Here is a 26,790-nt window from a genome sequence, read left to right on the forward strand (position 1 = left end):
TTTGGAAAAGCAACATTGAAGCCTTGTGGGGTGGCCCTGTGGGGTTCACCTACCCAGGGGGCTCTTTAGGTCACAGGCTGTCCGCTTCAGGCCCCAGTCAGTGATGACTGCCCAGATGTGCACCAGGCCCTCTTGCCTCAGGAGCACTCGTGTGGGGCACAGTTGTTTCACCAGAGGCCACCTTCCTCCTTGGCTTTCTCCCATCTTCCCCATCCTGCCTCCTCACTCCTTTTCTCTGAAAGCGTGTCCTCAGTAAATTAGGTGAACAGGAATCCTGGCTCAGCTCGGTTTCAGGACACCCTGACCCAAGACACATAAGTGACCTTTTCCCCTTTTTATCTGGGCTACTCAACACGTTCTGCCTACTCAACACGTTCACTTTGGTGCGCAAAGATAACCCAAAACTCCACATGTAAAACAACGAACTCATGGAGTTCCTGCTGTGGTGCAGTGGTTAACGAATCCGACTAGGAACCATGAGGTTGCAGGTTCGATCCCTGGTCTTGCTCAGTGGGTTAAGGATCTGGCAATGCCATGAGCTGTGGTGTAGGTCACAGATGCACCTCGGATCCTGGGTTGCTGTGGCTGTGGTGTAGGCTGGCGGCTACAACTCCGATTGGACCCCTAGCCTGGGAACCTCCATATGCTGTGGGAGCGGCCCTAGAAAAGACAAAGCCCCCCCAAAAAACAGAAAAAACAATGAACTCATAATTGCCCCTCTTTGTCAAGATTTTGTTCTTCCTGTATTTACCTCTTTAGTTTGTAACCTCACCTTTGGCCCAATAATTCCTAAGAATCCAGAGCTGTGCTGGACTTTTTCCTCACCTGATTCCCCGTCCAGTCAGTCAAGAAGTAGCTCATACTGACTGTCTCTCACCTCCTTTGTTTTTTTCCATCTTCATTTTTATTGCTTTAGCTCAGGGTCTTGACTCAGTTCAGGGTCTTCATTTCTCAGGCGGCCTCCTCACTGTCCCTTCTTCACGCCTTTAATCTGTTTTTACTCCGCTTGCCCGTTTGTAAAATGAAAAATCCCATCTAGCCACTCCACCACCTTGAGTCGTTTAGTGCCTTCCTATTCGATTAAATGGCCACTTCCTGTCAGATAAAATCCCTAACTTCTTAACCTGGCTTATGGGGGCCTGTTGTGCTCTGGCACTGAGCCATCTCCCCCACGGTTTCCTCAGACAGCTTCTAGGTACAGGCCTTGAACCCTTTAGTCCTGTCCTGTTCTTCCTCAAATGCCCATTTCCAGCCGTGTCTGCAAGCCTCAGCTTTATTATGTTGCCTCCTCAGTGATGTCTTCTGGGAGCCATCCAAGGAACATTGTTTGTACCCGATTAAGTGCTCTCAAAACACTCATTTCAGTGTATTGTAATCACTTGCTTTATTTTTAACCACTCATCGGGTTCCTTGAATGCAGAGAACACGGCTGTTCACATTGCTGGGTGCGTCAACACAGGTTTGTTGAATGAATAAAGGAAAGAATAAAGGAGAAGGTTATTGTGTTGTTTGTTGGTTTTTCATAGACTAGTTTAGTGAATGCAAACGTTGTATCTGCCTTTATCTACCAGCTCTATAGAAAAGACATGTTGAAACTACGTAAATGAAGTGACTCAAAGATAACACTTCTAGATTTTTGTCAGGGGACATTGAATGATCTAAACCCTAAAATATGGAGTTGGGAAATTCATTAATTCTTTAAAATTTTTATTTAACATTTGCTGGATGCCTCGATTGTGTTGTATGCTATGGAGGAGTGAAAAAAAGATGCCGTTGATACAGGTTTGTTCCTCAAGGGCCTTCAAATGGGAAGATGGCAGTACTATGACAAAGTTTTATGAGGCAGCATATGATTAAATCCTAAATGATTCCAATAAGAAGTGCTGGTGGTTCTGAAGAAGGAGTGTCTTCGTGGGCTGCAGTGTTGAGTAATCCTCAAACAAAACTCCGGATTCTTGAAAGACTTGTTGAAACAAGGTCTTGCTCCACAGAAATGATGTTCGTATAACTCAGAGTAGTTTTCAGATATTAAGGAGACAGTTTGCATGCTTTGGTGAAGGGGAAGTACGTGATATTTGTGTAGGAGAACTTTTGTAAGACTTATGAATGGGGAGTTCCCATCGTGGCGCAGTGGTTAGCGAATCCGACTAGGAACCATGAGGTTGTGGGTTTGTTCCCTGGCCTTGCTCAGTGGGTTAAGGATCCGGTGTTGCTTTGAGCTGTGGTGTAGGTTGCAGACGTAGCTTGGATCCCGTGTTGCTGTGGCTCTGGCTCTGATTCGACCCCTAGCCTGGGAATTTCTATATGCCGCGGGAGCGACCCTAGAAAAAGGTAAAAAGACAAAAAAAAAAAGAAAAAGACTTTTGAATGAGCTTTTGTGTTGCAGAAAAAATTAAAGTTCAGTATCTTCTCGGTGTTATTCAAAAGGTTGAAGGCAAAGATGGTTTGCACATGGGGGATAGGGAGATGATTCCTTTAAACCAGTTAGGATGTGAAGGGAAAAGTGCTTTTCCCTGAGATTTCTGGTTATAACTGTCCACCTACTTCTGGGAGCTCTGGAGCCATTGGCCACTTAGCATTGACACCGTAGTTACTTCTTGTATTTTAATTTCTTAAGTGAATATCTGTGAGGTCAGATTTCATGCCTGACTTTTAAAATTTCTTATCTCATGTATTTTTCAGTTGTATCCTTGTGTCTTCATCTAATCTGTACCCCCTTTTTGTGTGGGGGGGGTTCTTTTTTCCGAGGCTAGCAAAATACTTTAAAACAAGGATGACTTGTAGATCATCCACTCTCCTGTAGGGGTCGCTATGAGAGTAGCAGTTTGGCATCCTTCCTTGCCACCCAGCGCCCTGTGGTATGACTTGACACAATTACCCTGAGGATTGTGAGATGTGGTCTGTATTGATATTTTACTCTTGAGGGTGGTATGAACTATAACCCCATCAAGAATTCTGCAGGCTCATAACTCTGTATTTTATCACTTTGGTTCCATAGATGCTATACCTGTGCTTTTTTTTTTTTTTTTTTTAACCTCCTATATTTGGTGTATGGTTGTTTTATTAGAGTTCTCCTCATGCCCCATTTGCATATGACAAATCTACACACATAGACACATTCAACCATTTTAGTGGCTTTTGCAGCACAAATGATGGTAGCCTAAACTTGGCCTTCTCTCTGACCTCAGATTACTGTTGAATGGGGTTGTCACTCAAGACACTTCTTGGCTTGCCCCAGAGCTTTTAAAAAATTGAATTGAGCGTGATGAGGTGCATCCCCTTGATTAAATGTTTTTCCTCCTATGCAATCACCATTAGCTGTTTGGCTCCCATTCTGTATTCTTTTGAAGCAGCCCTGCATTGGCAATCAATATCTTTCTGAAGAGACAGTATGTTGTGAATTGCCTGGACAGCATATGCACGGTTACTTTGGCTGCAATGCTGCTGCAGAGCCCGGTTACTCTGCCTTCCTGGGAACTCCACAGGCAAGTCCATCGTGTTTGGAGAAAAAAAAAAAATTAGATTCTTTTGGGAAAAAATTAAACTGTTAAAGCTATTGACGCTGAACACTAGCATGTCCTTTGTGTTCTTCTAAACTATTTTTGGTCTTATTTCATTGAGATTAGGTTCTCTAGGTGATTTCTGGGTGTTTGGGTTTTTTTTTTTTTTTTTTGCTTTTGCTTTTGCTTCCCCCTTTCTTGGTTGTAGTACGGCCGTACCATTTCAGCTTGCTAGTGCAGAAAGATGTGAATTCAGTTGCTGTATGAGCCTGGCCTGGTGCAAACACATTGCTAGGGACATGTTAAAGAGTTCCAGGTGATTTGAGCCCAGGAGAGACAACAGCAAAACGGTAAGACAGAGCATGCTTAAAATTAGAGCAAGGGTTTTAATTTGGAGCATCTCGGCAAGTCTGAATCCTGACTCACTCATTTACAACTTGAAAAGGATTCATTTTGTGCTTGTCATTTAACTCACCCCCTTCTATTTAACTGCCCAAAACATCACAGATTAATCAAGGGGCTGTTTAAACTAAAGATCTGACGGGAGGTTACCCACCGGAGAGTCTCCTGAGGTTCCCGAGGCTACTGCTTGTAGTTTGTAAACACCGGGAGCAGTGAGAAGAGGAAACCTTTGCGACTGTGCTGCTTTGCCATAGCTGAGTCTTATTTCTTCTGAAACTCGTCTTATTTATTACGTCTTAAAGAGACCTTTGCCTGGCTATGCTTGGCTGAATGCCCTCTTAGTCAAGCCGGTGAAGGATGGGAGATTACTTTTTTCATTTGGGTAAACCGATGTCCATGAATTAGCTTGATCGGATCTGAGTGCCGTAAACATCTCTAATATATCAGAGATCTGGGGCTTCCTCCCTGCTCTTCCCACCCCCTCCCTTCTGGAGCACAGAAATGCACCTGCTTTAAGTGTGTGCTGCCTGGCACAGGTCACTGTGCTGGTATTTTGCATCCTTACACCTGTAGTGGTTATGCTTTCATGTATGGAAGTGATAATCCTTGCAGTCCTGCTTGAAGTGCTGGTTCTGAGAGTGGACTGTTAGCATTTTGGATGCTAATGGAGAAGTCCTGCATGCATGAAGGACCGGGGCAGCAGACAGCCTCCTTCCAAATGATGCTTACCTGCTGGTGGAGAAGATAACAATTGAGAGACAGAAATGTAAACCTTGATATGTATCTACAGAGGTTGAATTCCTATTTCCTTTGTTAATTGGCACGTGGTATTGGGGGTGGGGGGTGGTTGAAGTTCAAGGATGTGTTTTAATATTGTTCAAAGTGAGACTACTACATTACATGGTCTGGTGAATATATAAGGATCCATCTATTATATACGTACTGAATGTTAAGGATGTCAGCATTTGATTTTTTTTTTTTTTTGCTTCAAAAATTCTACTTATGTATACTTTAAGTACTTTCCGTAAAATGTAAATGATGTAGGTATTAGTGAATATTAGTTGAGAAAAGCATCAGTTACTTGCGGTGGCATGTTGGCCATAAGCCCCAGTTGTGTGTAATTTTGTAACGTAAGTATTTTTAAGAAAGATCACCTGATTACTTGATAGGCTATTTGAGAGAAATATTGATAATGTTTCATTTCACTAGAATTTTTGAGGGAGAAGGGAGGAGCCTTAAATATTCTTCTAATCTTTACTCAACTATTTATTATAAAGGTTGAACATTGATTTTTAAGAATGAATGTTAGGATTTTCTTCCAAAGAGAGTTCAACATTTATTTTGACTGTTTATTATTTCCTAAAAAAATCAAGATGAGCTATACTGTTCTTTTCTATACTTCAGTTCTTTAAAAAAAAAACCAGAAAAAAACCCCAACTTTTTTCTATTCAGAAGGTGTTATGCCCTGTGTTTGCTGTTTCATTTTCTGAGAATGATTTGTTCTAGCTATTTATATTTTTTACCTTCACTTTGTGTAAGCTGTGGGGTTTATTTTTTCCGCCCTGTGACAGAGGAGTTGTATGTTTATAAAAAGTAAGTAATTTTTAAAAAGGCAAAGAGTAGAGCAGTAATATGACATTGATTTTACAATCATAGAGTTTTTTATTCCTCATTCTGCAAACATTTATCAGCCATCTATTCTGTGTAAGACCTCATAAGATGTGTGTGAAAGAGATGAAAAGAGATACATCCCCTTCCTGAAGGAGCTTGGATAGAGGAGCATTAGTATTTTTCTTGGGAATATACTGCTTATACTTTCGTATGCATAAGTAAATTTTATGCCTTTTATACTTTCCTCTCTAGGAGAATCCTTCTATTTTCTTTTAATCATTTATTTTTATTTTTTAAACAAATATTTATGGAGAGTCTATTGTGTAACAGTGCAACTTCTGTGTAACAGTTAATAAAATGACCTGGTTCCTGTCCTCATAAAACTTACAATCTACTTTTTAAAATATTTCAAGGAGAAATTTGGGGCAGGTTTTTTGTCATTTTGGGCAATTGTGAAACAGGTACCATATGATTTGGTTTTTTCCACTTTTAAAACTGTGGTATAGGAGTTCCCATGTGGCTCGGTGAGTTAAGGCTCTGGCATCGTTACTTCAGTGCCTGGGGTTACTGCTGTGGTATGTGTTTGATCTCTGGCCTGGGAACTTACACATGCCGTGGGTGCATCCAAAAAAAAAAAAATGTGGTATGATATATATGCATAGCAGAATTTTCCGTTTGATCCATTTTTAAGTGTATAATTCATTGGCATAAGAACATTCACAGTCTTTTGCTACCATCATCACTGTCCACTTTCAGAACTTTTCCTCATCCTGAACAGATATTCTGTACCCATTTAGTGATAACTCCCCATCCTCCCTCCCTGCAGCCCCTGGTAATCGCTGGTCTGCTTTCTGGGTCTGTGAATTTGCCTATTCTAGGTAACTCATATCATATCAGGTGGAATCATACAGTATTTATCCATTTTTGTTTGGTTTATTTCACTTAGCATGTTTTCAAGGTTTATCCGTGCTGTGCCATGTATCAGAATTTTATTTCTTTATAATGTATGCCTTGATTTTTATGTGGAAAAGATAGCAAATTTCCCTGCTTACATGATTTCACTAAATCAGGTTCATTATGGACCTCTCTGGACATCTAATAAATAGATAGATAATTTAGAGATACTAAGAATAAAAGCCTGGTGGGGGGAAGAGCAAGGAATGTGGTATGGAAATGTATTGAGAGAATGGTCTAAGGATATATCACACTTGGATTCTTTGCGTGACCTGGTAGTTGGGTGAGGTAATTGAGCTAGTTAGACTTTCATGTCAAGTCTTTGCTTACAGAAAGCAAGTATCAGCTGAAATATTTAGTGGAAGGCTGGACTGTGGCATTTGTGATTATTAACATTCAAATTTTACACCCTCTGCTTCTGCTCCTTTTACTCTATCTAACTTTATAAGCCGAGACTGATCATGTAGAAGTCCTCTTGCAGAATCAGAGACTCTTAGAACTGGGAGGTACTTCAACCAGTAGTGTAGTATCTGTTTCATTGCGTTTGGCCAATGGGCGGGTGAAACACTTCTCAAATTCCTGACACGTGCTGCAAGCCTTCTCTTCCACTGCTGTTTTCAGTGGACATTCAATTCAGAAAGCCAGGTATCATCTGAGTTATGGGGGGTAATAAGAGAGAGTATAAGCTTGAGGCTATAATGCCTAGGTTTCTGTTGGGTGAGGGAAGCCTGGATTCATCAACATAGCATTCTCGTCTCACATTTCTTTCTGATACTACTCCTAAATCCAGGTGGTTTTCTGATAGAGGATCCTTTTTAGAAAGCCAAGTTCAGGCCCCAGAGCTGTCCATTTATCTGCCATTGACCAATTTGATGATTCTTAGATGCAGCAAGTCAGCAGTTTATAGCCATGTCTTGAACATACTATTAAGGAAGCATGAACATACATGGAAAGAAAAAGATCCAGCATGGCAGTGTCTAATGCCTGAGGCTTCCCATCTTTCCCACCAGCCTGTACTTAGTGAATCTCATTGCTTTCTGCCTCCCACCCCCATCCCCAAATACTTTAATGTTCAGACTTGACTCTCAAGATGAGGCTGATTGAGAATCAGATTAGTTACAAGCCTGTTAAATTTAGGTGGTGAAAGTGGCAGGGAGGAGGAGAGGGGAGGATGGGTCACGAGACCTTGAAGCACAGAGCAGTTATTTTGCTCAATTTTGAAAGTGCTTTTCTTCTGCATTAGAGAAGTGTTGCAGGTCAGATCTGTCCTTTGCTTCTTTCTCTCAGGATAGAAGTCCCAGGGGACATGTAAGGCAGACAGTCTGGTGGTCAAGAGCTTGGGCTTTGTCCTTAGAGTCCTGGAGTAAGACCCATTTCTTGAGCATACTCTCTCTCTGTGTGGCCTTGGACATGTTACTTAATTCTTGTGTGCCTCAATTTAATTATCTGTAAAATGGGGATAATAATAGTACCTCAGGGGTTGTTGTAAAGATTGAGAAACTGCTCATAAAGCATTTTTAATAGTCACTCATATAATAAGAACTCAGTAATAGCCATCATCATCATTGTCACCATCATCTAGAAATCCTTAATTTCCATTTTTCTATCAACTTGCATGATGTATGTGGCCCAAGATCTTTCTCCAGTTTGCTCGATTATGGAGCATAGATGACAGTTTCTTAGTATCATTGGGTTTGAGTGGCTACAAGGAAGATGTGAAGGAATGCTTCAGTATTCTAGTTGTCGTCTAGCAGGTTTTGGAAGGATTGTTGTTTTCTGTAGACTGCCTCTTTGGCCCTATTGATACAAGTTTGCTCCAGCTTCTTATTCCGCAGCTAAATGAGATCTTGCTAAAAATACAAAGGGGACAGTGAAATGCTCCTGGAAGCACTGGAGTTTGTTTTCAGGTGGCAGACAAGCAGCAGGATACATGTATCCCACTGTTCTGCTCTTTTCACCTTGGATGTCTCAGTTAGGATTCACGATTGAATTTTCTCAGTCGCAGGAAAGGTTTATAGAACCAGTCCTCAGGAAAGCAGTTAGGACTTTATTATTAATGGATTGCTGTCAAGTTTATTATCACTGAAATTTTAGCTCTTTACAATAGATGGGCCAGTTGTTAAAGCTACATTGAAAGATACTTCCATTTTCTCCCCAAAGGTTCATTGTTCCCTGTGTTTCTCTTTGTAAGCTCTGTGTGGTTAGTGACCCATATATGATTCTCTGAAAGTTTTAAGAGCTTCAAAAGCCAATTCTGTATTGAGCGGTGCCCTATATTTTTCTAAATTCTTTGGTGGGGTTTACCCCTAGATTCGTTTTATTCAAATAAAACCATTCATTAAACTTTTAAACTTTCTAACATCAGTCTTAACATCAATTGCTAAAGTATTTTTCAAGCCTTAATAATGTGCTAAATTTATTAAAAAGGTCGTTGTTATAGGTGAGGAGATAGAATTGTATTTATTTATATAGCCATCTGTTTCAGAGTGAGAAGAGAGTACACAATTTTATTTCTCCTTCAGGGAATGGATTTAAAAATATTTGTAATCTTTATTTTTAAATGCTGTTCATATGGTTACTAGGGGAAAGAAATTCAGGTCCTAGTGGATCAGTCACTACCTCCAGTTGGGTCTTCTTTTCAAGTTTCCATTTTTAATGTTATTTTACCCTCTGGATGCTTTACCTTACATGAAGGACAGAATAGGGAGCTACAGATATTTGAAAGGTATAAACATGAAGGAAGAACCAGACTGGTTTAATACAAAGAAGCTGTGGGTGGTGCAGTGAAACTAGGAAGAGAAAACAGAATTCAGAAGGCACCTGAGACTCTTGTTTGCACAGCCTTTGAGGCAAATGACAGTTTCTCCTGTCCTCATGATGTTAAAAAAAAGCCCCCAAATGCTAAGCATATGTGTTCAGGTAGATAGCATCCTGGACCATGTTACTGATTTCGAACACCTATGAGTCTGAGTTCAGCCTGATCCGTTCATTGGTTATTAGGGCTTCTGTCATGGTAGATGTTTTAAAATTGCCATAGTTAATATTGGGTAGCACCCCCCCACCCCCCGCCTAGTGTTTGGTCTTCTGAAAACACACTCTAGTTTCTCCTTCCCAGGTAGCACCCAAAACAAAACCTGATAAAAAGAAAAGCTATAATTAAATGTGTAAATTCTCTGAGAGAGGGGAAAAGGTCCCTCTGTGCAGGAACAGACCTTTTCTAGAGTAAGTGCTGTGAGGGAGTAGGGTCTTGACGAAGAGGCTAATTAGCCATGCAATGTGTGCACCACTTTCTGTAGCTCGAGTCTTCTCTTTGGGTGAGAATGGCTATTCCAGCTCCCCGCTGCAGCTGTGGGAATTGTGTAGGTTAGGGTTGGCTTTTGCTTTGTGGAATCGCAACAAAGCCACTCCTGTGCTGTGCGTGGGGCTTCTCCCTTCCTATGCCCCATTTCTGAGCCCTCTGGCTCTCAGTGGGAGGGGGAAGCAATCTAGATGTCAATTCCACTCCTGCACCTCCTAACACTGTTTATTCATTTGGCCATATGATATGACCACTACACTCCTGGCTGTCTTTTTTCCATGATGGAATTCTAACCAACCTATAATTATGGATGTCAGGTGGGAGTCAGAAAATTCACACTTCGTCTTCTTTTTCCCCTTGACTTTTTTGGGGATATTTAGGAAGTTTTTAGTGGAAACAGTGACTGACTTCCACAGAATTGCTAGGTCCTTCGGTTCGAGTGTAGGAGTTCATGTCCTTTGACCAACTAGGGGGGGAATGTACAGTTGGGCCTCATAAGGCAAAGGGATCCCCCCCGCAAAAGGAGGACCTGTTTTATATTACATGACACTCTTCCCAAATGTAAGTTCTTTTTAAAATTTTGTTTCTGGATCCTGAAATGACTTCCTTTGAATTTTTCTTCAAAGCTACCAAATAAACTCTTATAAATAAAGAGTAAAGCAAAGCTCTGGTTCATTTCTCCTTAGAATAATTTTGTGGTAACTTTTTTCATACTGTGGCCCATGGCCAAACAATTCTTCTTTACTAGAAACACATACATCCATAAGTTTCTATGCAGGAAGTAATGTTACATATGTTATTATAACCTATGTATGTTCTTTCTCTATACCTCATATACTCCAATCCCATTGTTGTTTTTTTTTTTTTTTTTAATTCCTGAATAGGGAGTTCCCCTTGTGGCTCAGAGGGTTAAGAGCCCAGCATAATATTTGTGAGGATGTGGGTTCGATCCCTGTCTTTGCCCAGTGGGTTGAGGATCCAGCATTGTCACAAGCTGTGGTGTAGGTTGAAGATGTAGCTTGGATCCAGTGTTGTTGTGTCTGTGGTGTAGGCTGGCAGTTGTAGCTCCAATTCGACCCCTAGCCTGGGAACTTCCATATGCTGCAGGTGTGGCCTTTAAAAAATCCTGACTATATTGGGTGTGCCTTACTGGAAAATTTTATTTCAGCATTCAAAATTATATTAAAGAATTACCTGAAATTACCATGATCTTTTATGTGAAGTTTGAGCAAAAATGCTACCCAAGGAATATTGAACTGATGATCACTCATATTGTACCCAGAGACTGAAACAAATTTTGCCTCTCGGACATTTGGCATATTTCACAATCTTGATCCTTTATTTGGTGGTAGCAGCAGACTCTGTTATTATATGGTTTAGACACTGCCCCTGAAACTTTCAGGTGCACACAGATCCTCTGGGAATCTTGTTAAAATGCAGATCTGACTCAGTGGGACTGGGGTGAGGCTGGGGGCTGCCATCCTAGGTGATGCCTGTGCTGCTGGTCAGTCCACAGGTTGCCAGAGCTTAAAGAATATTCCAGATGAAATCCAGATCACCCCAACGACTTCAATCCCAAAAAACATATATTGGCCACAAATAACAACAGCAGGGGCATTTCAACCCTCACTCTTAATGTTCATTAAACGTCCTGTTAAATTTATCATGATGAAATCATGAAATTTTAACCGGCGTATAATTATGGATGTCAGGTGGCAGAAATTTTCGCATTTCTTCTTCTTTCTCCCCTTGACCCTTGGGCTTTTAGTGGAAATAGTGCCAAATAAAGAACCTAGAGGTCAGCAAATATATGCATCCATCTATGCCAGCCTTTAAGCAAACTGTCTCTCTTATATCTAAATCAAGTGTATAATTATAACAGGAGGGAAGCTACTAAATAAAATCATTTTAGTATGGCATATTCAAGTTTAAGCTCCTGGGAAGACCGCCTAAATATTTCATAACAGAACGAGCAAAATACCAATCAGCTCTCTTGGTGATAAACACTGAAGCCCAGTAAGGTTGTAACAAAACTAGAGTCACTGAAGCGGCATAAAGGAATGTGATGGCCTCAAGAGTTCTCCATTCGGCTGTGTCCATTAGCTGATGGATTCTGGATTGAATGAAATTAGGTCAGACCCCTAAGAAACCAGTCAGTAGAAAATAAGCATTTTAACATTAAATCCCAGTAATAGACATTGAATTCTGGGAATAGCTGGTGAAGCCTTTTCATTGGCTAGAAAAGATCTTAGAAGGTGCCTGATTGTTACCTAATTTCTTAGGATTCATTTTTGTAATGGCCTATGTTTAGTTAAAGGGGAAGGCTTACAATAAGGAAAACAATCATCTTTGAGTAAATATTGAGTAATGAGAGCACCCATTTTCATGCTGTCTTTTGGGCTTTGGGGACATAAAAGAAATGGAGGGCACAGTTTCTGTGTTCAGGTGTTTATAGTCTGGTCATGTAAATACCAGCACATGAGAAACAGAGCAAGACGAAGGCATCTTCCCACCTCAGCAGATAAACTAAATGCGTGAAAACACATTCCACAGTGGCTGATGTGAAGTCACATGAGCCAGCATATATTTAAATGATGAATTAGGAGGTACAGTCCAAAAATGACGTAGGTCTTCGTGAGGGCATTTTTGGTGGCGACAGTGCCAGAGGGGCACGACTGGCATTTAGTAGACAGAAGCAGGGTCACCAAATGTCCTACAGCATGACTGCGGTCCCACGCTGCTCACAAATAATCCCTTGGCCAGAAGGGCCAGGACACCAGCACTGAGAGACAACGCCAGGGTAAGAGTGAAGGCAGGTCTGCTGAGGTTGGAACTCTCAGGAGCGGGTTCCTGCTGTGAACCTGTCTGCCTCCTCTCTAAAGCCTACAACCCAGAGGCAGACGGAAAGGAAAAGGAAGCACAAAGAAGTGAATTCACGTGTCTGGTCTTGTCTCTTCAGTTGCTCTATTTAAAATCATTTACCTGTAGGTACTGCCTGGAGTTAGAGCAGTGCAGCTGTGGAAGAGCTGAAGCGCTCTTTATGCCAGCTGTGTCCTTTTACAGATGTGAAGACGGAGACCCAGAGAGTTGAAGTCACCTGTTCTGAGGCACTCAATTCTGCCTTAATGTGGACCACAGATTTGCCTGTATATCAGCTAATGTTTTGAAGGTGACTTTAGGCAAGATGTTGGTTCTGATAAAAGATAGCTGTAAGTAAAACTAACTCCAGCAGGGATTCCCTCGTGGCTCACCTGGTGGGGTAAGGATCTGGCGTTTTCATTGCTGAGGTTTGGGTTACCGATGTGGAGAGGGTTTGATCCCTGGCTTGGGAACTTCTGCATGCCCAGGTGTGTCACATCCCCCCACACACAAAAAACTACACCCAAGCATATATTCCTCTATATTCATATAGATAATACATTCTATTTCTTCGTTCCATGTAGCCATTCATAATGTCACCTCTGTGTGTGTGTGCGTGCACACACACACACACACACAAGAAAAAAGAAGGTTACACCCAAAGAAAGGACAACATTCTTTTAGATCTTGCAGGTGTAGGCTAGAGATGAAGGCAGCTGTCATTAGAAATTCCTCCTACTCTTGTCCCCTTCATTTCCCACTCCTACCAAACTACCTTGTCCATCTGCCCTTGATAGTTGAGATTTCTTTTACAAAGGGTGAGCCTTTTTATCCTATAATGCTTCAAGTTCAAAAATAATTCTGGGAGAGGTAGTACTCTGAAGTGTTCAAAACCTTGTAAATGACCATAATTTTTTTTTTTTTTTTTAATTGGGAGCAGATTTTGAGAGAAGGTAGTGAGGAAGGGAGAGCCATCAGGCCCTCATCGGATAATTGATGAGGGGAAAAACAAATGAGGTTGTTTCAGGGTCAGGAATTTTGCAGATTTCAGATTTGCATGGGACTGCTCATAGTTATTCTTTCCATGAGTATAAAAAGATCATGACTTAAACCAATTCTTTTTCTGGTGTTTGGCTTCATGAAGAGTGTGGAGGGAAGAAGGAGAGAAGATCACCCTCTGATCTCAGTAAAATGCCAATCACCAGAAAACAGTTGATTCAAAGGGACAATTTTCAACCCACAATGAATTTGCTTGAAGTGAATGCCAACCTTAACTGAATTAAGTTGTGTTCCTTCAAATCCACTGCTGTGAGTTTGGGAGACAGTTGTCTGGCTTTTACATGGCTCCAAGCTAAAACTGTAGGTCAACTGTGACTTTTGGAGCCTCCAACACTGTTTGAATTTCTAACAATTTTCACTGCACTTTGAGCCTGCCAGCTAATATACAGACCCTCCGTTAATGATGCGTGAACCAAAATAATTGATCCAGATGAACACCAAAATGTGTGGGTGCATCTCTAACCATGTTTGAAATTCTAAGTTCTATTGAATTTACTGGAGAAAAAAAAATAACAGAAGTTTATTTTGGTATTTGTGATGATATCTTCTTTTTTATCTCTTCTCAAGTACCATCAGATATCCCTGCTTATGTAAATTTTGTCACTTCAGCTTCTAAATGGATCAAGGAAGTGTGAAAAATGCCATCACGGAGAAAACATCCTGTTTCCTTTTAATATTGGAATGTCTCTTGTTTTCAGGTAGCACTGCTAGTACAGCTGTTTACTGTGATTGGCTTGGTCCATGGCTTGGTGCGGGAAGAAGCCAATGGCTTGGTGTGCCCTATCCTGAGGGCACTAACAAAACTATGCGTAAAGGACAGTGGAAGCTGATGGTATGGTATGCCCAAGAGTCTTCTGTGCCTGGAACATTCACAGCTAGTGGCCTTTGTGCTTGGTCAAGTGCCCACATCTTTAAATATAAATACGTATGTGTATTCACACACACACACACAAAATGTAATTTTAAAAACCAATTTGTCTCAGTCTTCTTAAGCATTGATTACTGACTTAATTAAATTCCTTTAATTTCAGATACTAATTTAGTGTGATTTTTTTAACATATTTCAGATGCTTTACCCAAGAAAACATGCACACATAGGGTTATTGCACATGATGCTCCTATACTTACACTCATCCTATTTAAAACACCACCAGTGTGGGTTTAATTAATTTCACATTATTTCCCCATCTTCCTGGGATTATACATCTACTTATTTAGATTCCTTCCAGGGGTTTCAGTAATAATGTTCCTTGAATTTTCTTGGCATTGGATAATCTTTACGAACCCACAAGTGAAAACAGTGCCTCTCAGAATAGCTGAGGTTAAAGGTTCTGAGTTGTAGACGCTTGGGGTTTTGCTTGATTTTTCCAAAGTGATTCAGATCTGAGTCATTGGATGGGAGTCAAGTTGAATTTTCTGTTCAAGGGTTAAACTTCACTTAGTTATTGAAATTGAACTTCTTTCCCAAAAATGCCTTCCACAGTAACTTCACGTACATTTTCTTTGCAATCTGGTGCCTCTCCACCAAACGAATTCTTTGTAGAATGTTGCTTAGGCAACATCACACACCCTTTAGTTGATTATTGTGTTATATTGACTTGGTTTGTTATTGGAACATCCCACGTTGCTGTTCTTCCTACACGTGTGCTATATAGACCCTCTTTTCAAGCCCTGAGCAGTCATTCCTATTCTTGGTACAGTTCCCTCTTTTTCTAGCACTGTTTGGCTTACTCACTATTTCATGTGTGAAAACCAACTATGTATTCTGTTAAATTCATCCTTTCTTTATATTATAACTGCCATTTGTCCTTTGTATTGATTCTCTGTCTCAAAATCATAATGGGCTCATGGTCTTTCAATAACTCACTTGTTCCATTTAACCATAATTTTATTTTGCTTTTGATGCTCAAATACATAATCACAGTTTGGCCAGTAGGAATCCCTGTAGGCAGATTCCTTTGTCCATCTAGCATTGTCCCTGACATTTTTGAAAGGATTCTAGTTTTCTCGTAACAGCTGGATGTTTCACAGCTGTTTCGTGCTTCCTGCCCTGTGAACTGGAATTAGGTTACTTCCAAGGAGTCCTCTTTTTTCATAGTGGAAAATTGGAGCATAGGCCAGAATCTGAGCACTGGGGGCACACATGAAAGTTAGTAGTGGATCAGAGGGCTACCATTGAGTGGTTGAAAGATCTGCCTTTTGGAGGTTATGGGTTCCTACTGTTTTTTTCCCCCCAGTTTGACTTATCTTGCTTCTATCCTCTAGTTTTCTTATGGTATGAGATTGTATCTACCACCAAGAATTTCTAGTGCACTGGCCACAAGTTATTTTGTTGAGGAAAGAAAAAATAGATTCATTTGGGGAAGGGAAATGCTTATTTTAGATTGCTGACAGGTTGGTGGAAGGAGTCAAATGAAAACTTGGGCGTTGGATAGTGGCACCAGGGTATAATCTGTCTTCTAGAACCCTCTTTCATGGCTCCAGTCAGCCCACTCTTTTCTCCCTGGTACCCTGTGAATGCCAATAATTGTATTCTGTCGTCTGTCAGAAATTGCAGCTGGAGAAGTGAGTGCCATGTTCACTTCCCCTTGCCCGGATCCTTCTCCAGACCAAAGCCCTCCCTCTTTACTTCAGGGTCTTTAGGGTGAGTGGCCTGACAAGCTCTTGAGGTCAGTGAGGCTTGATTTCCCCAGATCCTTAGGAAGGGTCTAGATTCTGCTTTCTCTTGTGCTTGTGGGTTAACAGAGATGGCCAGATCACGTTTAACTTGTTTGTCCCAAATATCGTGGAAACTTGAAACTGTTCCAGAACCGTCACTTTGCCCTTGGTGGAAAACTTAAGTATAGATTACTTTCCTGGATGAAGATGCGGGCACAAAACAGGCCTGACCCTGCTATTATTCACACAAACCCAGGCGAAGTGGAGATCAGCATAAATTGTGTATAAATTCAGTTAAGTGGAGAACTTGTTCACGGGCGTGGCGGTGCTCATGGTGTTGTTATGTTGTGCAGAAAGCTCACAGTATACGGTCATTCACTGATAGCATCTTAAGACTCATTGCTTGTCTCTTCTGGACCTGCTACAGAAAACGGTATCTGCAAAATGTTTCTAAGAATATTCTGTTCAAATATCAAAGTGCTTCAGGTAATTTCAGTAAAGTGAGTGTATTGGTTTTCTATTGTTGTGTAATAAACACATTACCACCACATACTTACTAGCTTATTACCTCACAGTCTCTGTAGTTTCAAAGTCTAAGCGTGGCATAGTTGGTTTCTTTGCTCTCAGTCTGAAATCAAGGTGATGGCTGTGGTTGTCTCACCTGAGGCTCAGGATCCTTTTACAGGCTCACTAGTGTTTGGGAGAACTCATGTTCTTGTGATTGTAGGACAGTGGTCCCTGTTTTCCTGTTGATTGTCAGGCAGTGACTACCCTCAGCCCTTAGAGGCTTCTCCCTATCCACCCAGTTCTCCAGTTCTCGGCCGTGTGGCCCCCATAGGCAGTTCACAGCATGAAATGTAAACACCTCTGACTTTCTCTTCTTCAGCCAATTAGAGAAAATACTGCTTTTAGCGGGTTCACCTGATTAGGTTAGGCCCACCAAGGGTAATCTCCCATTTGGCATTTCACATAAAAGAATCATGGAAGTGATCTCTCACCATGTTCACTCCCCAAGGAGAGGGCATTATTCTAAGGCAAAAAAGAGCATTGAATGTCATTGTAGAATTCTCCCTATCACAATGAACCTGTAGTTTATTGATAGCATTTTATGAATATATATATGTTCATATATGTATATTATTTTTGTTGATAGCATTTTATGAATATATATATATGTTCATATATGTATATTATTTGTTGATAGCATTTTATGAATATATATATGTTCATATGTATATATTTATTATTTTTGTGTCAAGATTGCTGGGTTTTTTTGATGGTATATTTTAATGAATACATGTTTCAGAACTTCAGCTTTTTTTAACACGAGAACATGAAGACTGATGATTTGGATAAATCTTCTTAAATATGATTCATTAATCCAACAGAACTTTATTGAGCTTTACTGTGGGCCGGGCGCTGAGCGATGCACTATAAGAAATGAATGCTGGAGTTCCCGTCGTGGCTCAATGGTTACCGAATCCAACAAGGAACCGCGAGGGTGCAGGTTCGATCCTGGCCTTGCTTAGTGGGTTAAGGATCTGGCGTTGCTGTGAGCTGTGGTGTAGGTTGCAGACGCAGCTTGGATCCCGAGTTGCTGTGGCCTAGGCCGGCGGCTACAGCTGCAATTAGACCCCTAGTCTGAGAACCTCCATATGTCATGGGAGTGGCCCTAGAAAAGGCAAAAAGACCAAAAGAAAAAGAAAGAATAAAAAAGAGAAAAGGGTGCTGTGATAATAAGCATTATCCTTGCTTACATGGGACTGCAGAAAATACCGAGTCTTGGAGTTCCCATTGTGGCATAGCAGAAACGAAAATAACTAGTATCCATGAGGATGCAGGTTCGATCCTTGGCCTCGCTCAGTGGGTTAAAGATCCGTTATTGCCGTGAGCTGTGTTGTAGGTTGCAGTCACAGCTTGGATTCCTTGTTGCTGTGGCCGTGGTGTAGGCTGGCAGCTGTAGCTCCAATTCGACCCCTAGCTTGGGAACTTCCATCCTGGAAAAAAAAAAAAAAAAAAGATACCAAGTCTCAAATGTGTTCTTCTGATGGGTTGCCTGGAAAGTACAATACTTTGCAAACCACTGTGGGATATTGAAAAATTTTTAAGTTATCATATGAGTTAGGAACTAACTAGCAAGAAATACGTATGTGAATGTAGTAAGTCAAGTCCCAAAGGCATGTGTCTGTACAGGTATACCATTTCCCTGGAATTTTTTTCACATTAATAATTGTTTTCTACTTGTATTTAGTCACTTGCTAGTAGGTGGCAAAAATGATAAATGTGAAATGGGTAAGAGTGGGTTTTTTGTTTTGGCTTTTGAGGACCTCATCCCCGGAATGTGGAGGTTCCCAGGCTAGGGGTCGAATCAGAGCTACAGCTGCTGGCCTATGCCACAGCGACTCGGGGTCCTAGCTGAGTCTGTGACCTACACCACAGCTCACAGCAATGCTGGATCCCCGGCCCACTGAGCGAGGCCAGGGATCAAACCCAAATCCTCATGGATACTAGTCGGATTCATTTTGACTGGGAACTCCAAGAATGTTTAACTTTAGAAAATTTTGTTACAATGCTTTTTTCTCCTAAAAGATAGGATTAGGCTGCTTTTTTTTTTTTTTTTTCCCCTGTCTAAATAACTTTGAGAAGCTGGTTTCCACTGGTGTGTTGTTTGTACTGATTTTTACAATTATCAAGTGCATCTATTAAATAAGTAACTACTTGATTGAAAACATGTTAATGTAGGGCCCTTAATTAAGGCATGAGAAAGAAGATAAGGCTTTAATCACAGTAGATTCTGTAATAACTTCTCTAACAGAATTATCGAAATTTCCAAGTACCTTTGTTTCTTAAAGTTAACGAACAACCTTGTGGATATTAGTTTTGCTACAGTTGGCAGCATGAAATGAAGCAATGACAGGTTAATGTGAGTTTATCTGATTTCATAAACTGGTTAAGAAGTAAATTTATTCTTTTAGCTTTGAGGTGCCCTTACAGCTCTTCTTTCCTCTGCTGACACGTTGAAGAGACATTTGTCATTTAACCCTTGCTTTTTTTTCTTTTTCTTTTTTTTTTTTTTTGGCCATGGCTGTGCAGGTATACTTGTGCTTCAGTGTTAGACTTCATAGTAAAATTTCCCTATATATTTGGAGTTTTTCCCCATATATTTCCTCATGGATATGACAAAAAGTTTTTCTATATGGTAAAGCCTAATTTACTAAGGTAGTTCAAAGACCTTGAATAAAAATATAGAATGCAGAGCTAAGTAGAATGTTGTGTTAGCTCTGAATTCGCCTTGGTAAAACTAAAAATTTTCCGTGGTGTTTATGCTGGTGCTGCTTTCAAGGACAGGGTTGGAGTTCACACAGGGTCGGTATTTCCCCATTGTTCTTATATCCATTCAGCCCCATTCATATCTTTTTACATTATTATTTCAAACATTTATCACCTTGCTCAATTTATATATGTATATGTAAATTTCCTTTTAAGTTAATTAAGAAATTATTGGGAATTCCTGTCGTTGCGCAGTAGAAACGAATCCAGCTAGGAATCATGAAGCTGCGGGTTCACTTCCTGGCCTTGCTCCATGGGTTAAGGATCCAGCGTTGCTGTGAGCTGTGGTGTAGGTCACAGACACGTTTGACCCCTAGCCTGGAAACCTCCATATGCCTCCGTTGTGGCCCTAGGAAGACAAAAGGATGAAAAGAAAAAGAAGAAATTCTTAATATTTTATAACCAAAACACAGAGATTAGCTTCTTCCTGAAAGTATCACAGTGAATTCAGAGACCCACAACTTGATCCCCTTGGTTTGTGTTTTTCCTTTTCTCAGCCGTACTTTATAGTATCCGTGTACAGATCGTGCATATTTTTGTCAGATTTATCATTAAATATTTTATATTTAAAGCTGTTGTGAATGGTTTTTCTTTTAAATTTAAAAAAAATTTTTTTAGTTTTTTTGTCTTTTTTTGTCCTTTTTTAGGGCCGCATGCATGGCATATGGAGGTTCCCAGGCTAGGGGTCCAGTCAGAGCTGTAACCGCTGGCCTGTGCCACAGCCACAGCAATGCCAGATCTGATCCGCATCTGCAAGCTACACCACAGCTCATCGCACTGCAATGCTGATTCTTAACTTACTGAGTGAGGCCAGGGATTGAACCCACAACCTCATGGTTCCTAGTTGGATTTGTTTCCACTGTGCCACAATGGGAACTCTGTAAATGGTTTTTTAATTAAAATTTCTGATTGTTGCTAGTTTCTAGAAATTCAAATTTTTAAAAAATATTTGATCTTGTACTCTAGATAAACTTATTAATTCTAGTGGTTTTTTTTTTCGATTTTTTAACATAGGTGATGATAGCTTCTGTGAATAAATTTATTTCTGCCTTTCCAATGTGAATTTTTAAAAGTTTCTCTTTCTTTACCTTGTGGCATTGTCTAGAACTTGTAAAACAATATTGAATGCACATAATGAGAGTGGACATCCTTTATTTTTTCCTATTCTTAGGAGAAAGGCTTTCAATTTCTCACCCTTTACTTTTGTCTTAGCTGTTGATTTTCTTTTTTCTTTTTTGGGCTGCACCTGTGGCATGTGGAGGTTCCCAGGCTAGGGGTCGAATCAGAGCTGCAGCTGCTGGCCTATGCCACAGCTACAGCAACTTGGAATCTGAGCTGCATCTGTGACCGATGCTGCAACTTGCAGCATCACCAGATCCTTAACCCACTAAGTGATATTGGGGATTGAACCTGCATTTTCATGTGTATTAGTTGGGTTCTTAACCCACTGAGCCACAACAGGAACTCTTTCTTTTTTCTTTTTTTTTTTTTTGGTCTTTTTGCCTTTTCCAGTTTCCAGGCTAGGGGTCGAATCGGAGCTGTAGCCACCGGCCCATGCCAGAGCCACAGCAAGCAATGCGGAATCTGAGCCCCGTCTGTGAACCACAGCACAGCTCACGGCAACGCCAGATCCTCAACCCACCGAGCAAGACCAGGGATTGAATCCACAACCCCATGGCTCCTAGTTGGATTCCTCAACCACTGCACCATGACGGGAACTCCAGGAACTCCTTTTTTTTAAAAATTAAAAAAAAATTTTATTGTTCATTTATGATGTTTGGCAATTTCTGCTGTACAGCAAAGTAACCCAGTCATTCATATATATATATATGTAATTTTTTTCACATTATCCTCCATCATGTTTCATCACAAGTGATTAGATACAGTTCCTTGGGCTTATTTATTTTTTAAAAAAATTGTCTTTCTTCTTCTTTTTTTCCTGATGCCTTTGATCAGGTTTAGGAGATTTTCTTCTATGAGTTTGTGTTATTACTGAATCTTTTGCGATGATCATATGGTTAAAAAAATTTTATTGGTTCTTTGTTGCTGCATAACATATTACTCCAAAACTTATCATCTTAAAACAGCTTGTATTGTTTTATATAACAGTTATATGGGTTTAGAATCCAGGGCTCTTTAGCTTGGTGCCTATGGCTCCAGAGTCTCTTATCCAGTTAAGCTGCAGGCCAGGGCTGTGGTCACACTTGAAGGCTCTACTCATGTGATTGTTAGCAGGCCTCAGTCTTTCAGGAATATGTCTCTCCACAGAGCTACCTCCTGACATGGCAGCTGGCTTTCCCCTGGGATGGTGATCTAAGAGAAGGGGAATGGGGGTAGGAGCATACCAGTGCAGAAGCCACAGTCTTTTTATTTTTTTTAAGTGGAAACATTTTTATTTTCTTATGTATTTTTTATTTCCACTGTACAGCATTGGGACCCAGTTACACATACATATATACGTAATTTTTTCTCCCATTGTCATGCTCCGTTGTAAGTATCTAGACATAGTTCCCGGTGCTACACAGCAGGATCTCATTGTAAATCCATTCCATGAGCAATAGTTTGCATCCGTTGATCCCAAGCTCCCCATCCCTCCCACTCCCTCCCCCTCCCCCTGGGCAACCACATGTCTATTCTCCAAGTCCGTGATTTTCAGTCCTTTCTCAGAAGTGATGCCCATGATTTCTGCCATATTCTGTTTATAGGATGTAAGTCAGCAAGTACAGCTCACAGTTAAGATCTGTGGATTTAGTAAGCATGTGAATACCTGAAAGTGGCCTTCACTGGGAGCCGTTTTAGAGATTGCCCAACATTGTATATTAAAGTGGCGAATCACACATTTTTGAATATTAAGCCAGTCTTGCTTTCTTGGGATTAATACTACTTTTTCATTACTTATTGTTCTTTTTATATATTATTGGATTCAGTTTGTTAACAATGTGCCAATAATTTTGGCATCTGTATTCATGAGAGATATTGATCTGTAGTTTTCTTATAATGTTTTTGTCTGGCTTTGGTGTTGGAATGCTGGCTTTATATAATGAGTTGGAAAGTATCCCTTCCTCTTCAATTTTTTGGAAGGGGCTTCTGTGAAATTGATGTTACTTTTTCCTTAAATGCTTGGTTTACTTCACCTGTAATTTTGTCTGGTTCTGCAATTTCTTTCTGATAAGATTTTTTGTTAGAACTTCAATTTCTTTAATAGACATAGGCCTCTTCAAGTCATCTATGTTTTTTCAAGTGAGCTTTGATAGTTTTTGTCTTTGAAGGAATTTGTTTCATCTAAGTTGCTGAACTTATTGGCATAAAGTTGTTGACACTATCTGTAGAATCTGTAGTGATACCGCCACTCTCATTTCTTTTATTGGCAATATATGTTTTTTACCTTTTTGTTTGTTTGTTTGGGCTGTGCCTGTGGCATGTGGAAGTTCCTGGGGCAGGCACTGAACCTGTGCTACAGCTGTGACCTGAGCCAATGCAGTGACAATACTGAATCCTTAACCTTCTGTGCCGCAAAGGAACTCTTGTTTTTTTACCTGTTTATTCTTAACAGTCTGGCTAGAGGTGTATCAAATTTTTTATCTTCTCTGAACACTAGCTTTCAGTTTCATTGATTTTCTTTGTTTGCCATTTTCTACTTCATTTATTTCCATGGTGATATTTTTTCATTATTTCTCTGCTTATTTTAGGTTTTCAATTTTTCTAGTAAAGTGCAATCTTAATGATTTTGGACTTTTTTTTTTTTCTGATATATGCATTTAATATTATAAATTTTCCTACAGCTAAAGTACTATTTAAGCTGTATCTGCCATTTTGACATTCTGTGGTACTGTTTTCATTTAGTTCAAGATACTTTCTTATTCTCCTTTTGTATTGCTTAGTTTCCAAATATTTGGTGTTTTGCTTCTTTTTTAAAATGCTTTTTTCTCTCTGGCTCCTTTTATTTTATTTTATTTTATTTTTTTATTTTTTTATTTTTTTTGTCTTTTTGCCATTTTCTTGGGCCGCTCTCGCGGCATATGGAGGTTCCCAGGCTAGGGGTTGAATCGGAGCTGTAGCCACCAGCCTACACCAGAGCCACAGCAACACTGGATCCGAGCCGCGTCTGCAACCTACACCATAGCTCACGGCAACGCCGGATCGTTAACCCACTGAGCAAGGGCAGGGACTGAACCCTCAACCTCATGGTTCCTAGTCGGGTTCGTTAACCACTGCGCCACGACGGGAACTCCTCTCTGGCTCCTTTTAAAGATATTCTTTATCACTGATTTTAAGCAATTTGATTTTAATGTGCCTTCATCTTATTTTCTTTGTAGTTCTTGTGTTTAAGGTTCATTGACTCCTCAGGCTTATGTATTTATATAATTCAGTGGTGTGAGTAGTTTCAAATCCATATCACATCTGTTGCCTCTTGCTTTCACATCTGCAAGAGGAACACATAAACTCTTAAAAATTTTGAGTGAATCTAATCTTGTGATCAATTGTTAGTTTTTTTTTTTTTTTTTTTTTTAGGGCCACACCCACGGCATATGGAGGTTCCCAGGCTAGGGGTTGAATTGGAGCTGCAGCTGCTGGCCTATGCCTCAGCCACAGCCATAGCAACGTCAGATCCAAACTGTATCAGCGACCTATATCACAGCTCATGGCAATGCCAGATCCTTAACCCACTGAGCAAGGCCAGGGATCGAACCCACGTCCTCATGGTTACTAGTTGAGTTCGTTACCACTGAGCCATGACGGGAACTCAAATTATTAGTTTTCCATCATGAGTAGAGCATTTACCTTAAGTCTTTCAAATGTATCTTCAGCAATTTTATGATGCTAAAATGTATGATGATATCCTTCTTACTTGATTTATGTAATACTCATCCTGTGCTTGGTAGTTGAGACACACATAGCACAAAGTTGATGCTTCGTATTTAATTCTTTTTGTTTCAAAAACTTGAAAGAGCTTAATTTAATTATATATACTTTCTAAGTTTTAGTATAAGTCAAACATGTTTATTATACAATTCAAACAATGCAGGGGTGTGTAAAAAATTAGTAATTTCTTTTACCCTTTGTCCATTAAGTATCTGGCAGTACCTTTATGTTAACATTTTGGTGGGTTTCCTTCTATAGCTTTTTATGTGCTCCTACACACACATACAAATATCTGTGTCCATGTGTATGTGTATTTGTATCTGTCTATATCTATCCATACAGATATCAACATTTCTTTCCTACACGGAGTTGTCATATACATATTACTCAGACACTTCATATGTTTACTTTAACAAAATGGGATTTTCTTAGATGCCTTCTGTTTTCCTGCTTTTTAAAATAGGGATGTGGAAACTTTTCACAAGAGGAAAAAACTTTAAAAGTAATTTCAGAGTTACGTTTTCTCTAGAACACATAATAAAGTTACCTAGCTTTATAGCAAGCTAGGGGCCATAAAGTTACTTATAAAGAAAAATAAAGTCTCCAGAATATAGGGAGAAGGAAAGAATTAGAACATAAAGTGGAAAACAGGGAGCAAAAGTCAGAGACTAAAATAAAATGAGAGAGGGGGCCAGACTGTGCAGGAAGAGAATGAGTGGAGAAATTGGGAAAGAAATAGGAAGGAGTTGAGGATTTCCCATCGTGGCTCAGCGGTTAATGAACCCAACTTGTATCCATAAAGGTGCGTGTTCAATCTTTGGCCTTGCTCAGTGGGTTAAGGATCCAGCGTTGCCGTGAGCTGTGGTGTAGGTCGCAGACTCGGCTCAGATCCCGCGTTGCTGTGGTAGGCTGTGGCTATAGCTCTGATTGAACCCCTATCCTGGGAACCTCCATATGCTGAGTATGGCCCTAAAAATAACAAAAAGAAAAAAAAGAAAGAAATAGGAGGTGAGTGGAACAATAGAAAAATTTTAAAATGTGTGTTATTCAGTGTTTTACAGTATTTTTCCTTTTCATCTATTAGTTTTGGTATTGGAAGAAACGTTTTCAACTTTCAGTATCTCTAACTATTAGCTTTTTTATAGTACTCATTCCATTTTGGAGATGAAAAATGGGGTTAGATTTTAAGCTTATGTTCAAGTGTTAAAGTTTTGAAGAAACAGTGATCTTTTTCTCTAGCTGTGTTAGCTGCTTCCATGAACCATCAGTTAAAATGCCCAACTGATTTAGCTCAAGTGATTTTTAAAAAATTATCATTAAGGCAGGTTATCTAATTTGTTAATGATTCAGAAATAATCCCACTTGCAGTCAGATGATAACATATGTGACAGAATTCAAGAATTACCTTAGGGCACTGGCAGTCCAGGCCTTCAGTTTCCTGTTTTAGAGATGGCATTTTTAGTGTCAGCCCTAAGCGAGAATAAGCGGAATGATTATGAGGGATTTTTCATATTGTGGCTTAAGCTGGTGTAGCTTTTCAGAATGTGACCTCTCGGGGTATTTCTTGAAATCTAAGTTGGCGTGCTTCCTAGGATAAGAAATCAGCATGTTTAGTGCTATGAAAGTTTCAGTGGAGAGCTCGGCGTTTAACTTCTCTTTTTTTCCCCTGCAGATATGTGTCACAAAGATGTCTACACGGAACTGCCCGGGAATGGACTCAATGATCAAACCCTTGGACACAATTCCTGAGGATAAGAAAGTCAGGGTTCAGAGGACCCAGAGCACTTTTGACCCATTTGAGAAACCAGCTAATCAAGTCAAGAGGGTGCATTCCGAGAACAATGCTTGCATTAACTTTAAGACCTCCTCTGCTGGCAAAGAGTCTCCTAAAGTTCGGCGGCACTCCAGCCCCAGCTCGGTAAGTGCACTCTTCTCACTTCCCAGTGGGTGAACAGAGGTGTGTCCCTCTTGTGATAGTGGCACGCTGTGCAGGAAGACAGCAGGTGGCTTTATCAGCGCATTTTCATGCATGTTCTCCTTAGGGGTTGAATGTTTTTGGAAAAGAGCGAGAGTGCTGGCCCACGCATGTGCCAACTGTTGACAGACTCTGCATCAGCACCCAGCGACCCAATGAGAAATGATTCAACTTACTTATGGAAAAATTATTTTTTTCTAGTCGTTTCCATCTAGAGGAGTTTATAATTAAAAATCTTTGGGGGAGTTCCTATTGTGATGCAGTGGAAACGAATCCGGTTA

General features: G+C 40.3%; 1 protein-coding gene across 11 annotated transcripts in view; it reads left to right on the forward strand.

The window, feature by feature from the left end:
* CDK14 (cyclin dependent kinase 14) overlaps positions 1 to 26,790 on the forward strand; it is a 631,911-nt gene that overhangs the window by 117,273 nt on the left and 487,848 nt on the right. For 7 of the 11 annotated variants that reach the window (XR_014815748.1, XR_014815749.1, XM_021102363.2 and 4 more), the window contains one exon: positions 26,207 to 26,452. Coding sequence is in view for 9 of the 11 variants with exons in the window: in XM_021102362.2 (XP_020958021.1) it covers positions 26,207 to 26,452 (246 nt within the window). In the remaining 2 variants the exon portion in view is untranslated. Of the gene's footprint in view, positions 1 to 3,715; positions 3,851 to 3,991; positions 4,695 to 14,381; positions 14,516 to 26,206; positions 26,453 to 26,790 lie in introns of those variants that run through there. The other 4 variants (XM_084976983.1, XM_021102364.2, XM_084976987.1 and 1 more) reach the window with 4 other exon arrangements.

The sequence above is a fragment of the Sus scrofa genome, chromosome 9, assembly GCF_054392235.1.
Source record: "Sus scrofa isolate SSC_HxYL_T2T_F1_AM1 chromosome 9, Sscrofa_HxYL_maternal_Yorkshire_Landrace_v2.0, whole genome shotgun sequence".
Taxonomy (NCBI): Eukaryota; Metazoa; Chordata; class Mammalia; order Artiodactyla; family Suidae; genus Sus; species Sus scrofa.